Source organism: Electrophorus electricus, chromosome 7 (assembly GCF_041902795.1).
Source record: "Electrophorus electricus isolate QZ-2024a chromosome 7, ASM4190279v1, whole genome shotgun sequence".
Taxonomy (NCBI): Eukaryota; Metazoa; Chordata; class Actinopteri; order Gymnotiformes; family Gymnotidae; genus Electrophorus; species Electrophorus electricus.
In genome coordinates this window covers 27,057,085-27,070,688 of record NC_137503.1, presented here as the reverse complement: position 1 = coordinate 27,070,688, position 13,604 = coordinate 27,057,085, and the positions used below count along the sequence as shown (strand labels likewise).

The following is a 13,604-nucleotide window of genomic DNA, read 5'->3' as shown; positions in this document are numbered from 1 at the left end:
TACTATGCTTTTAAAAATGTATTTGGGCAACTTTACTGAAATGTAACGTCATTATTATTTTAAAGCATTTTTCTTATTTTTAAATTGAATGGAAAAAATCTTTCTGTTAACTTGTTTAGGAAGCAAATTGCTACATTACTCGATACTGTATGTGGTCAGATTACAAAATTACTGAGCATGTACATATTGCATAGCTCACAAGGTCATGAACCTATTTGCCTGATGCCGCTAGACAGAAGCACGTGCCTAGTAGCATAGCTATAATAAACACTGCCCCATGCACACAGGACCCAGCCTCTTGATTCTACACAGAGCAGAACTGATGCATCTATATTTCAAATTCAACCAGAGATACCCTCTGTCCTATCCACTGCTGGCCGTGTTTGCTGCTTTCATTTGTCAGTGTTCATGGGGGTCACTCAGCCATGCTTGCAAGACCTTTTCTCACTGCATGCCTCTTCTTTTTAAACAATATGCATGGAAAGAAAGGATGGGAAAATTCAATTTGCAATACAGTTGAGAGCAAGATGGGGCATTTGCTCATGCACCTCTGCAGTGTAGATCTAGCTTCTATTTCTGCAGTGTTTCAGGACAGTGGGGTCCCTCTTCATAACACGGCTTCTGCTGTGTCATCCTGACAATGGAGAATAAAATCTCACTATTGGCATGACTGACAGCTCGGGTAAAAATGGCTTTTGCATTCCATATTTTCATTCCTTGTGACACGTCTTTTAAGTGGAGGGTCTCCGTGTAAGATATGAACTTATCTATCCCCCAAACACCTTATTATTAGTTAAGGAAGCAGCCTGAAATGAGTTACAGTGGTAGAACTTGCTGTATTCTGGATGTGATCTATGTGGAGCCAGCTATTTTATTAATCTGTCAGACACAGGAGTGGGAGTAGTCTGTCTAGAGATGTGCTTTAGGCGGGACAAACATGAGTTATTTAGAGAATGAAGGAATACATATTGAGCTTTAATCTAAACCCCAGGTTTGTTATGCCCCCTAAATAATAGTTTATTTTAAGTCCTAATCTTACACAACAGTTCAGCATCCAGTTCAACAGGATCTTCAGAAGCATATACTAGAGCCAAGTGTGCCATATTAAGGTTGAAACAAAACTCTTCGGATGGTAGGCGTTCATTGGTAGCTTTGGACACCCTTGTTATGTATTTCCTTAGCTCCAATCAAATAAACCTGTTTATAGTCAATAATTTTACAAAATGATTGATCCATGTCACACTGGGGTTTGACAAACAAGCTAAAACCCTTCTAATGCGAGTGTGTGCAAGTGCCACTTATCACCTTGTCTGACATTTACAAGCAATGCAATTCTGAAAAGTACTGTTTGAAGTAGATCTGCACTAAAAGATCATGCACAAAGTTGTTGAATATAACAACATTATGGTGGATTTTGTATATTCAGCTTTTCTCAAGTTCATGTCAGTGGCCTGGCTGAAGGAGTCGTGAACATTTATTTGGTACTGTCGCACATCAAGACTGCTCGGGTTACAGCCTCCTGGAGGCATCAGGCCACACAGCGCGACACCTGTTCACGTCCTTAAAGGCAGACGTTGAGATGGGAGCAAGGAAGTGGTGCGGGGGGGTTGAAGGAGCCGGAGGAGGCCGCAGCACCTGCTTTTAAACGCACAGGCGCGGAAATGGGCATGTGGCAGGGTTTGGCCCTGGCTACCAGTGCACCCAAAGCCCAGAGCACCACGGAGTCTCATTGGCCACCAACACGAAATAGAGGCAACGTATGACTAAAGGCCGGGGTCAGGTTGCCCCTTCTCCTGCCACCTATGCACACACTACTCCTCCGCCCTATAGATAGACTCTGATGCTGCCCCTTAGCTGTCTAACAGATGGCTCTGCTGCTGCTTTCCGGATCACTGCGCCACAGATTCACCAGATTCCTTGGCATGGGAACAGTTTAAGCAACGAGAATAGGGCCACACCTCCCCTTTAAAATGTAGAACACTGTAGCTACAGTTTTAGAATTAAAATCTTACTCAGGAGGAGTAATTGCTATACTTTGTGTCAATGCCTTTATGTCCACATATGTATTTTTGGCTTGTTTTGATTATACATGCTTCAAGGTAGCCACAAGGTATAACTTACTAATTCCTGTGGCTGCCTTAATGCTATTTTGATATTTATATCACAGAATTTCTTAGTTTTAAAGAGGTGACAAGGTCCTTACACTAACAAGTTTAGCCTACACTTAAGGTTAGGAAATGCCAAAATGATGACCAAGAAGCATTTAGAAGAAATAAGTGGTCTGGCAATGAGGCAGTTGCATTACCAAAGTTGATGTGGATTTTTGTAAGCCCCTGTGAAAGAAAACAGTCTGAAAATTAAGCCATTCGATTAAAAAAATTGTTGGTTATTTTCTATGCACCTTTTCTGTTCAAGCTATCCAACTTTCCTCTGCTGGATTTGTTTGATATATTACTATGTTTTTAGATGTTTCATCACTGAATGCAACTAAACAAGACTAACAACTAACTAGCAACTAACAAGAAACAAAAACTGCAAATTATGAAAAATAAGCAAATTATGAAAGCATATATGAGCTATAGAAATATTATATATAATTCAGGAATGACAGGCCTGCATAATAACAACACAGCAGTGCTTGGTTTTAGTAAAATGAAAGGTAAGTCTAAACAGTCAACTATTATTACCCAGACCAGCTGTGCATATCATGGCAGATTGGCAGAAGAAAAGGTGCTGCTTACAATGGTGTCACCATCTCATGAATTTTACATCAAAATGGACCCCGCAGCTTTAAATATCGCTCTTGCGTCTTGGACCTTCTTCCTTGTAACATGTGATGAAGGATAAATGAGCATTGAATGATGAACCTCCATGACATGTCTGAGTTTAATGAATAGCTGTTGCACTGATAGTGCGGAACAGAGCCATGGCAACCATCGGCTCAGATTAATGTAGTCCATGAGCTGGCAGGACAGAGCGCGGCCAGTCGGGAAAAACAAATGAAACGTGAATCGATAAATTGCTATGGAGAGTGTGCACGCCGTGTGCCGGGGAGGCTGCAGAGATATGGCGACTGTGTAGTCAGAAACCATCAATGCTTCTACTTCCTCACCGAAGCAACTATGTTTCCCTTTAGTTATAGCATTGCAGACAACGTTTTTGCCAAAATTTGTTACTGGGCTTTTTTTTAGTCAAAACTGACCAAGCATCTATAACTGGAGAGCTTTTGTAATGCTGTGTTCCTTGCTGGCAGGATGACGAGGTGGTGCTCCAGTGTGTTGCTACCATTCAGAAGGAGAACCGCAAATTCTGCCTCTCTGCTGAGGGCCTCGGAAATCGACTGTGCTACCTAGAACCAACCTCAGAAGCCAAGGTATGACCGCAGAATATGCAGCACTGATACGAGATATTGACAAGACATATGACAAGCTGGAATCCGAAAATCACTTAATGCTAGGCCATTGGGTATCACTTTTGAACAAGCGATGTTTAATGACTGGGTGATGACACTTCAATAAATCACTTTGGCTATCATTTTCACTAGCAAACCAGTATTACATTGGTTAACTAAACTGGTAAATTAGCACATAAATAAGATCACATATGAAAATTAGTACGAATGTAAAAATTACCATGAATGCAAATAGAGACATTGCCGCTTATTCATTAAAGTTGCATACGAATGAGCACAGATTTGGCTCATATGAATGACATAGGATTTATGCCAGGTCTGATTCATGAAACGTCATACAACATTGAAAAGAGTTTTGATGTGAGGTATCAACTGATCAACTTCGGCTGCGTGAAATCAACTACCCGCACTTTGGTGCCTCATGTACATAGTTTGCAAAAGGCATGCCCTAAATTTTCATAATATACATAATATTTCATTAAACGTGTCAGTTTTGATTATTTAATCCAAATAATTCTAAGATTTATATGTTCCACGACCAGAGGAGAGTTTGATTGTACAAAAATGCCAAAGATGAATGGATGAATAATAAAACTGTTAGTGAAATTTACGTGCGTTTGTTTAACGACCAGATTGTTCATATACATCAATTGCACATTTACATATACAGCAATTGCACATTTGGTTTAATGTGAAACGGAGGCTTTGCAGGAATTTATTACATTTTAGGAGGAAATGCATGTGTGCAAAACCATGGCAACAGCAACAGATCTGAATCCTCTGACCTTTGTTTTCCACACATGTAGAACTGAGAGTGGAGATATAAGAGGATTTGCAAAGCTATAAATATAGTATGTTAGTATGTTTTCACCATCCTTCAAAAAAATATCTATGCACCAAATTTTGTGTGTGCGTGTGTGTGTGTGTGTGTGTGTGTGTCTGTGTGCATTTGTGCATGCAGCAGAAATACCTCTATGAAGCACTGGAATCCTCAGAACAATTAACCAGCCTGTTTAATTAAACACAATGTTGAGTACATGCTAGTCTTATTTGTTTACTTCTGCTGTGGAATGCACAGTATTAGTCAGATGGATTTGCTGTAGTACATCCCCACACCTTTACACTATCTCTTCTATGGTTTATACCTTGATTTATATCAATAAATGAATCCCTCCAGGGAGGCTTGACTCACTTATTAAATGTGTGACATGGACTCTCAATAATGAATTAACGATCATCATAAAACCGTCAACTATGCCATTATTTGGCTTTGGTCATTGAAATGTAAAGCCCGGCACATATGAATGGTCAAAATTGAGCCACTGATGTTGGAGAGGTTGGTCTTATATTCTCTGTCACTGCTGTTTCTCTCAGTTTACTGAAAGAAGCAAAGATCCCATTTAGCAATATTAGCATCTCATTCCTACTCATATTCCAAACTAAGCCAATGTGAGGTCAGAGGTCAGCAGGTTCATTGCAAAGCTAATGTCTCACAAACACACATCTCATCTTCCAACCAGAGGCATCATGACTGGAAAAAAAACGCCAGAATTGGTTGAGGCTTGTGATGTTAAATTTATCAGTAAGTGACTTTTCATGCAATCTCTAAGGTGGTTGGATCAAGTGAGAAAAGAGCTTGTAGGTTTGATTGCTTAAAAAGACATGTGAGTCAAAGGGATTAATTTGTCTGGACAATCATATACCGGGATCTTTCAACCTAATCTTAATTTACATTTCATGGTATCTGTAAAGCATTGAAAAAAATCTTGAAAAAAATTATTTAATTACCAATAGGCTTTCATTATAAGTGTGTTTTGAGTCAATATATTGCTATAATATTGTACCTGTGGGCACATGTTTATGCGAAATCTCTCTCTCGCTCTCTCTGTGTCTCTGTAGTATGTTCCTCCTGATTTGTGCATCTGTACGTTTGTGCTGGAGCAGTCACTCTCTGTGCGGGCCCTGCAGGAAATGCTGGCTACCGTAGTACAGAATGGTGAAGGGGTAAGTATGTCACCTCTGTCACTTCCACTGTCCAGCAACCCCATAACAGAGAAATCCAGACAAATTTCTTCTGTATAATATTAAATACCACACTACAGGAATCTCTATAATGAGATGTTAATCTGTTCAAAGGCTCAATTTTCTATTTTCTCTTTATATCCAAATCACTTAAATCACTGGAAGACAATCTGTAATTGACATCTGTTTGTGTTGAATAATTAGTTTATTTTTCTTATTATAATATTTATTCAGGTTCACTGCAACAGGAATTGTAACTGTTACATGATTTATATGTAGATAAAATCTGTCTCTTGCAAAAACATAGCAGATTGTTGGCAGGTTCATGGTGGGTAAGGGAGATTTTTTGGATTATAACAGCTTTAGGTGCTATCATCTGGTGGCAGCCTGCTATGCTGTTTATGTCCTGTAGTTGTAATGAAAAGGTCATAGGTATCCATACGGCTATAGTCTTAACTGGTTGTTTAACACTCTGGGTAAGTATTTACTCTTCATGACATAGTCATTATGTAGCACTGTCAGCCAGTAAATCTTCACAAACACTATTAATTTCTTCTAATGCACATGCCAACATTCTACTTGCAGGATGTTATGAAGGCTGTTCTGGAGTAGAAGTATCAAACTCATAATGCATATTTCTGAAAAAAAAAACAAAAGACTTCACTGGTTAATAAGTTGTTGGTACTACCATTGTACAAGTTATATACACTATATTGCCAAAAATATTTCCTTGTTTGCCTTCGCACGCATACAAATTTGAGTGACATGCTAATCTTAATCCATGGGGTTTAATATGATGTTGGCCCAGCCGTTGCAGCTATAACAGCTTCAACTCTTCTGGGAAGGCTTTCCACAAGGTTTAGGAGTGTGTCTATGGGAATTTTTCACCATTCTTCTAGAATGTGAGGTCAGACACTGATGTTGGACGACAAGGCCTAGCTCTAATTCATCCCAAAGGCGTTCTGTAGGGTTGAGGTCAGGACTCTGTGCAGGCCAGTCAAGTTCTTCTACACTGACCTCGCTCATCCATCTCTTTATGAACCTTGCTTTGTGCACTGGTGCGCAGTCATGTTGGAACAAGAAGGGGCCATCCCCAAACTATTCCCACAAAGTTGGGAGCATGACATTATCCAAAATCTCTTCATATGCTGACACATTATCAGTTGCTTTCAGTGGAACTAAGGGGCCGAACCCAACTACTGAAAAACAACCGCACACCATAATCTCCCCTCAGACAACCTTTATACTTGGTACAATGCAGTCAGACAATTACCGTTCTCTTAGCAACCGCCAAACCCAGAGTTGTCCATGGGATTGCCAGATGGAGAAGTGTGATTCATCACTCCAGAGAACATGTCTCCACTGCTCTAGAGTCCAGCGGTGGCGTGCTTTGCACCACTGCATCCAACGCTTTTCATTGTGCTTGGTGATGTAAGGCTTGGATGCAGATGCTCAGCCAAGGAAACTCATTCCATGAAGCTCTCTATGCACTGTTCTTGAGCTAATCTGAAGGCCACATGAAGTTTGGAGTTCTGTAGTGATTGACTGCAGAAAATTGGTGACCTCTGCGCACTATGCGCCTCAGCATCCGCTGACCCCACTGTGTCATTTTACATAGCGTACCACTTTGTGGCTGAGTTGCTGTCGTTCTCAATCGCTTTCACTTTGTTATAATACCACTGACAGTTGACTGTAGAATATTTAGTAGCAAGGAAATTACACGACTGGACTTGTTGCACAGGTGGCATCCTTTCACGGTACCATGCTGGAATTCACTGAGCTCCTGAGAGTGACCCATTCTTTCACAAATGTTTGTAGAAGCAGCCTGCATGCCTTGGTTTTATACACCTGTGGTTATGGAAGTAATGGGAACACCTGAATTCAATGATTTAGATGGGTGAGTGAATAATTTTGGCAATATAGTGTATATAGTTGTTTCGTTCTCATCTGGCACCATATATCTCCACATGGACTTGAGCACATCAACTCACTAACAATGCAAGTAATGTACATACTTTCATAAATAACAGACTACTGGTTGTGACAGTATTGTACCTCACCGAGTAAAATTTATCTGTCCAAATCTAATGCCATGAACTACCAGAATGGCTTGATATGCAGTTGTGCTGTCTATGGATGCTTTTGCAGCCACATCCATGAAATCACATCCTGACGTTTTATTAAACATTTGAAAGATCATTTTACCAGTTTCAACATCTGGTGCATTATAAACAGGATTGTACCAATATTAATGTATGAAAATAGTGTTTTCTGGAGGCTCAGAGTTCTCTAACAGTTTCTGCTGATGTGTTTTAGGGTCATCAATGTCGAAGGACAGTTATCTGTTTATCTCGATAATCAACTTATTGGCAATTGAACCTTACAATAATCTGATACTCTATTGATGGTTATTGATATTTGAAATTAATAGAAAACAAAGTCACCGTTTCATCTGTAGGAATTTAACATTTTAACATGTTAATATTGGTACAGTAGGCAACCTAATGGACCTTATGCTCATGCCTATCAAAGTACTTTTTGACAGCAATATCTCAATTTAAATTTCAATGATGCATATCAAATTGGTAAGTGCAATTTTATCTTTTGTTAACTGTAACATCTGTATCTTTTATTCATGGCTAGCTTCCTGATCATGAACGATGGGTATGTCATGTTTACAGTTCATTCCTCACTTGGAGAATATGCATGCGTGCCAAAAGCTTATTAACAATCAAACAAAACTAACTCTCTTGTGGTCTAGTGCCTTCTCACCTTAGAGTGTTTGTGTTGAGACGGTCACTCAGGATGGTAAATGTGTGCTCTGGCTGCGAGCTGGCTCTTTGGTGGTCAGAGCTCATGTTTGCTGCCTGAAAGAGACTGTGTGTGGTTGCTGCCCTCAGTCTTTGCTACAAATGGTGTCAGAAGTGGGCTGGCATTGTGAGGCCATCGGGTGTGTGCACATTGTTGAAGCCCCCCCCCCACCCGCCAACTGCTGTTAGCGGAAGTTCTGAAGCCCGGTGTGAAGCCCTGGTGAGGGGCAAGGGTGTGATCCTGGAGGAAGGGTAGATGTGTGAGGGACACATAGAAGGTGTGAAGTGTAGGGGTACACTCCCCTAAGGAGAGGGTAGGGTGACAGAGAATGTCGCGCCCTGAAAGAGAGGGTGGTGCGATGGAGACGGTCACTCAGGAAGGTAAATGGGTGCTCTGTGCCAGCAAACTGGCTCTTTTATCTGGTGGTCAGAGAACATGTTTGCTGCCTGAAAGGTCTGAGTTTGAGACTGGGTGTGGTTGGAGGTGCCTTTGCTAGAGTTTCCCATCCATGAGCACTTTAGTAGCTTAGTTCTTAGATTCACAAAGGTTTGCTTAGACACTAACCAAACTAATGAAGTACAGTCAGCTAATCTGTTTAGCTCTCGCCACACCAGAACTTCCAACATGCTTCACACTCTCGTTTCATGTAAAAAAAAAAACTGTTTGGAAGAAATAGATACTGACAACTGTAATTGGACATCCAGAATTGACATTCTTAGTATCTGCCAAAATACAGTTGGCCAAGACAAATCGTCCTGTAGTGAAAGCCCTATGAGTGATAAATGAATGTGCCAAAATGGACACAGTAAGCCTTTTCCATTTGCCTCGAGAGATGCAACGTGAAATCCATTTTCTGCATATTCAGCTCAATGCAGGGCCTGTTTCCCAGGCCAAGATTTCTCCTAAACGGATTAGACTTAGAATGTAAGATCAGTTGGTGAATTACCACTGCCATTACAATTTATTCCAAGACTAAGCTTAACAGGAAACAGACCTGTAATGTTTATGTAAAGGATCCAATATCAAAACATATCCTTTTGGGTTTTTGGTACACTACACTAAAATGAGAGTGTTAAGTCTCTTCTTCAGCCATTTTATCTCATTTGTGTGCTATCTGACATTAATGACAGCAGGAAAAGAATTCAATAATCATGCCATTAATCCTTTACAAAAAGGGTAACAGTTGTAAACCATCCTTCTGGCCAACGACTGTAGCAGAATTCTCAGATGCAATGACTTGTACACTCTGCGATGACGCTCAAGAATGTGTTTACTCATTTTCTTTCTAAGGTTGTAATATTAAAGTTTACACATTGTTTGAGATGATGTCATTTTTCTCACAGTTGAAGTATGACAATCAAATTTCAGGGGTACCACTGAAGAGGAAATGTTGTGGAATGTTGATTCCAGAGTAAATATGCCTTGAAACACAAATTTCATATTTTCTGCTATTTTGTGGGATCAGCTAATTTCTTTTTTATTTATTTTGGTGTTTCATATTATATTGGCCTGCTTGGTCACACTGAAGGACTGTCATTTGAATTTCTCACAATGGTTTATTGGAAATGCCGTGGCAGTCTTGTTATTACAGAATTTCAGCTTGAGTCTGGAAATCTTGTTCATATTAAAAAGGTTCCTTGTAACTTCCCTCAAGAAGATAATAGCTGGAAGATATTTTTCATTTGTTTCAAATAATATTTAAAATTTAAATTATGTTAAAGCACTTGCGTTGTAGGTCTTTAATAGTGTCATATTAGACTGGCAGGTGGCCAAAGGTCATAGAACAGCATGTGATGTGTCAGCAACCCTGAAATATTAAGCCCAGCTACACTAAAAGAGCTGGGTGCAAGGGCTCATTACCGAATTATATATTTTTGTTTGTCTTCTCTGACATGAAGTCTGCAGTAACAAGTAACAATCATTTCAAAGCACAGTACACTTTGAATTGGTTTATGTCATTTTAGCATTTTCCCTAAAGCACTGCACATATTATGAACATTTCATAAAGAAAAATCTATTTGTTTCCCAAATGCTTACAGAGGTTTTTAAGGCGGGTAAGTATGTCATAATTTTTCACTTTGCAGTTTTGGCCAAGAAGCATTATATATAATTCTTATTAGCTTGTTTCATTTTTTTGCAAAATTGTGTTAAAGTAGTTTTACAGTTTTACTGGACATTTCCTCATCTGAGGTACAACAATGAAATTTTTTCTCGTTCACATAAAGCGAACGGGAAATTGTCCCCTAACATGGCCCCCTGAGGGCAATGGCATGTGAAGCAGTTTTCAAAGAGAAAAGTTCCCTGTTTTGAGTGACAAAAGATGACACATCTTTTCTTTTCTGAAAAGATCCTTTGCTGTGAAACACTTTTCTCCCCCTCTCTCAGTATTCCTACTACTGCTCACTAACTTTGTCTCTCTCTCTCTCTCTCTCTCTTTTCCCTTTACCTCTCCATTTTCCTCCCGCCTTCACACCACACTTTAGGCAGGGCAGGGCGGTGGACATCGGACACTGCTGTACGGTCACGCCATCCTACTGAGACATTCCTTTAGTGGAATGGTGAGAACTCAGATCACCGATTACAGCATGGCAGGAGGTGGATTAGCTAGGCTGCCACTTACAGCCACCACAAATCAAATCTCATTATCAATACGTACTGTCGAAACAATGGCCAGAGCAGTGGCTATTATTTCCTACTGTCAATAAACAGTTTTACTGTTGCTGAAAAATTGAAGCATGCATTAAATTAAATAAAATGGTATAATGCTAGATGCTAATATTTATTAAATGAAAAAAAGTTAGACTGCTGTGTTTGGATTCCGAGCAATGCCGTGGGTGTCTTCTTCTCACCCTTTTACTACAAACCCAGATGAATGGCAGATGTTCTAACGTGACTTTCTTATAACAGTACTTGGCCTGTTTAAAGACGTCACGGTCTCTGACTGATAAGCTGTCATTTGACGTTGGCTTACAAGAGGAATCCACAGGTATTTAAGACTGAAACAATCAGTTGTCAAAAACTAAATGCCTGTTAGCCTGTTTTAAATTTAAAATGGATTTGTGGCAACTATTGAACCAGAAGCTTTATTCATCATCTTAGTGGGCTTTCTCCAGACACTTGAAGTCCACAATAAAACCTAAAAGCCTTGCTATTTTTATGTATTATCTGAGCAGGCCACTATTGGAAGGGTCACATATGTGATATTTTGATATGTGTGTGGAAATGTCCTTCATTACCCTACAGCAAAAGTTTCATTTATCCCTAGGAGATAGGATTTGATTGATGAAAGTTAATGAAAGGCTGTTGCTTTATTTCTGGTTCAGAAGCTTTTTTTGTTGTTTTCATCACACAGGGGAAGCTTGTTGGTGGACCATCCACCCGGCCTCGAAGCAGAGGTCTGAGGGTGAGAAGGTTCGTATTGGTGATGATCTCATCTTGGTCAGTGTGTCTTCAGAGAGGTATTTGGTGAGTGCTGAATTGCATATGTACACTACAAATAAGACCTTTTTTCTGGGCAGCTTTAAGACTACTACTTCTGCTACTTGGATATATTTTTGTGTTCTTCTTCTCTTTTATACTTTTGCTTTAAATATTGATTTACTGTATCTAACTGTCCTTTTCAGACTAGCTGTATTCATATCCTAAGACTCACTAGAAATATCATATTACTGAATACACAAGATTGTTGATAAGTTGATTTGCCATATCATCCCAGCCTGTGATTAAAAAAAAAAAATCTATTTGCAACTGTCATATGGACCCAATATACCTTTCTCACACCATTGAGTTGAATTAAATGAGATGTCAGGTTGAAAAATGAGCTTAGAATTCTGCTGAGGCCATCTGAGAATTAAGCACACTTTTAGAACAGAACTAATGAAGCTTCCAACTTGTCTTTGTTATACACTTGTAAACACACACACACACCCAACCATGCTGCAAATACCTGCCTTTTTTGCAGCACCTGTCTATCTCCAATGGAAATATCCAAGTGGATGCTTCTTTCATGCAAACACTGTGGAATGTGCAGCCTACCTGCTCTGGCAGCAATGTGGCAGTGGGTCAGTTCACTTCCACATGCACCTCTCCCTCACCATCAGTTCAGGCCTTTCCAATTGCTCCATATGTATATGTGCTCTTTTAACTATAAATTCACAAGGAATTTTTTTGATCATCTGAAGCATAAGTCATTGTTTAATAAGGTTATTTCTATATGCTCTGTTAGACCTATTGGCTCCTGTAGCCACTGTTGGCTTATGTCCCCTTAGGATATTTATTGGGAGGACAAGTGATGCGCTTGTTCCGTGGGCATGATGAGAGCCTCACCATACCAGGATCTGACAAATCTGAAGAGCAGCAGAGGTGGGATGCTTTACCCTCAGCTTGCAGGACTTCACAATGGCTGCTTCATTACAACTGTGGATAAGATTTAATGATAGGCATGCCATCTGAGCAGCCGTGGCTATGTTTTGCTGGAAAGCATGCATTTCGAGAGTGGAGCTGTATGTGAAGTGTAAGTGCTCTGCTTCCACAGGATAGTGAACTATGAGGCTGGGAAGGGTGGGTCCCGGGCCAGGTCTCTGTGGAGGGTGGAGCCACTTCGCATAAGGTGAACACACACACCCTACCTCCCTCCAAACACACACATACACAGAGACAGAAAAAAATGTACACTGACATGTACAGAGCTGCCTGTTCCGAGGCTGGGATAGCTAAATTTTAGATGACCTAGACATCGCTGCCTCTGGGCTGTCTCTTTCACTTATACACAAAACTCCCAAAGAGTTAGTTCAGATTGCAAAGTTTATTCTTGAAGTAGGGGGCACTTCCACACCAAAACCTCTTCTGTACTTCAGTTTTGTAACTCACAGCTGAATTATTATTATTGCATTTATAAAAAAGAGGGAGACAAAGCAAATCATTACTTATTGCCTTTAAACCTAAACATTGCATCACGTTTATAGACCAAGACGACACAGAGACTATATTGCGCACTCCAGTGGGACTTACACCTAGCTTTGTTGGCTGTCTTGTGTGGCATAGCTGGAGTGGAAGCCACATTCGGTGGGGTCAGCCCTTCCGCTTGCGCCACCTGTCCACTGGTCATTACCTGGGCCAGACGGATGACCGCGGCCTGGTGCTGCTCGACAGAGAGAAGTCCGACACCACTGCTACCGCCTTCTGCTTCAGGCCAAGCAAGGTTTGACTCATAAATATATAGTTTTATGGTGCATTTTAATGCTTGATATCACCAATTATGAAAAAAACACATGACACAGATCAATAGCTCACATAGTGAAGGACATATATGATTTACTAGCTCATCTCACACGTTTATGTTTACAGCATGAACATCTAT

At 40.2% G+C, this 13,604-nt stretch overlaps 1 protein-coding gene across 5 annotated transcripts in view; it reads left to right on the top strand.

Annotated features, from left to right (window-relative positions):
- ryr3 (ryanodine receptor 3) overlaps nt 1–13,604 on the top strand; it is a 70,720-nt gene that overhangs the window by 4,532 nt on the left and 52,584 nt on the right. For 2 of the 5 annotated variants that reach the window (XM_081717495.1, XM_081717496.1), the window contains exons 2-12: nt 3,254–3,373; nt 5,312–5,416; nt 8,078–8,098; nt 10,285–10,299; nt 10,729–10,803; nt 11,153–11,231; nt 11,598–11,710; nt 12,207–12,306; nt 12,514–12,607; nt 12,780–12,854; nt 13,289–13,445. In XM_081717495.1, coding sequence (XP_081573621.1) covers nt 3,254–3,373; nt 5,312–5,416; nt 8,078–8,098; nt 10,285–10,299; nt 10,729–10,803; nt 11,153–11,231; nt 11,598–11,710; nt 12,207–12,306; nt 12,514–12,607; nt 12,780–12,854; nt 13,289–13,445 — 954 coding nt within the window. The remainder of the gene's footprint in view (nt 1–3,253; nt 3,374–5,311; nt 5,417–8,077; nt 8,099–10,284; nt 10,300–10,728; nt 10,804–11,152; nt 11,232–11,597; nt 11,711–12,206; nt 12,307–12,513; nt 12,608–12,779; nt 12,855–13,288; nt 13,446–13,604) is intronic. The other 3 variants (XM_026998958.3, XM_081717497.1, XM_081717499.1) reach the window with 3 other exon arrangements.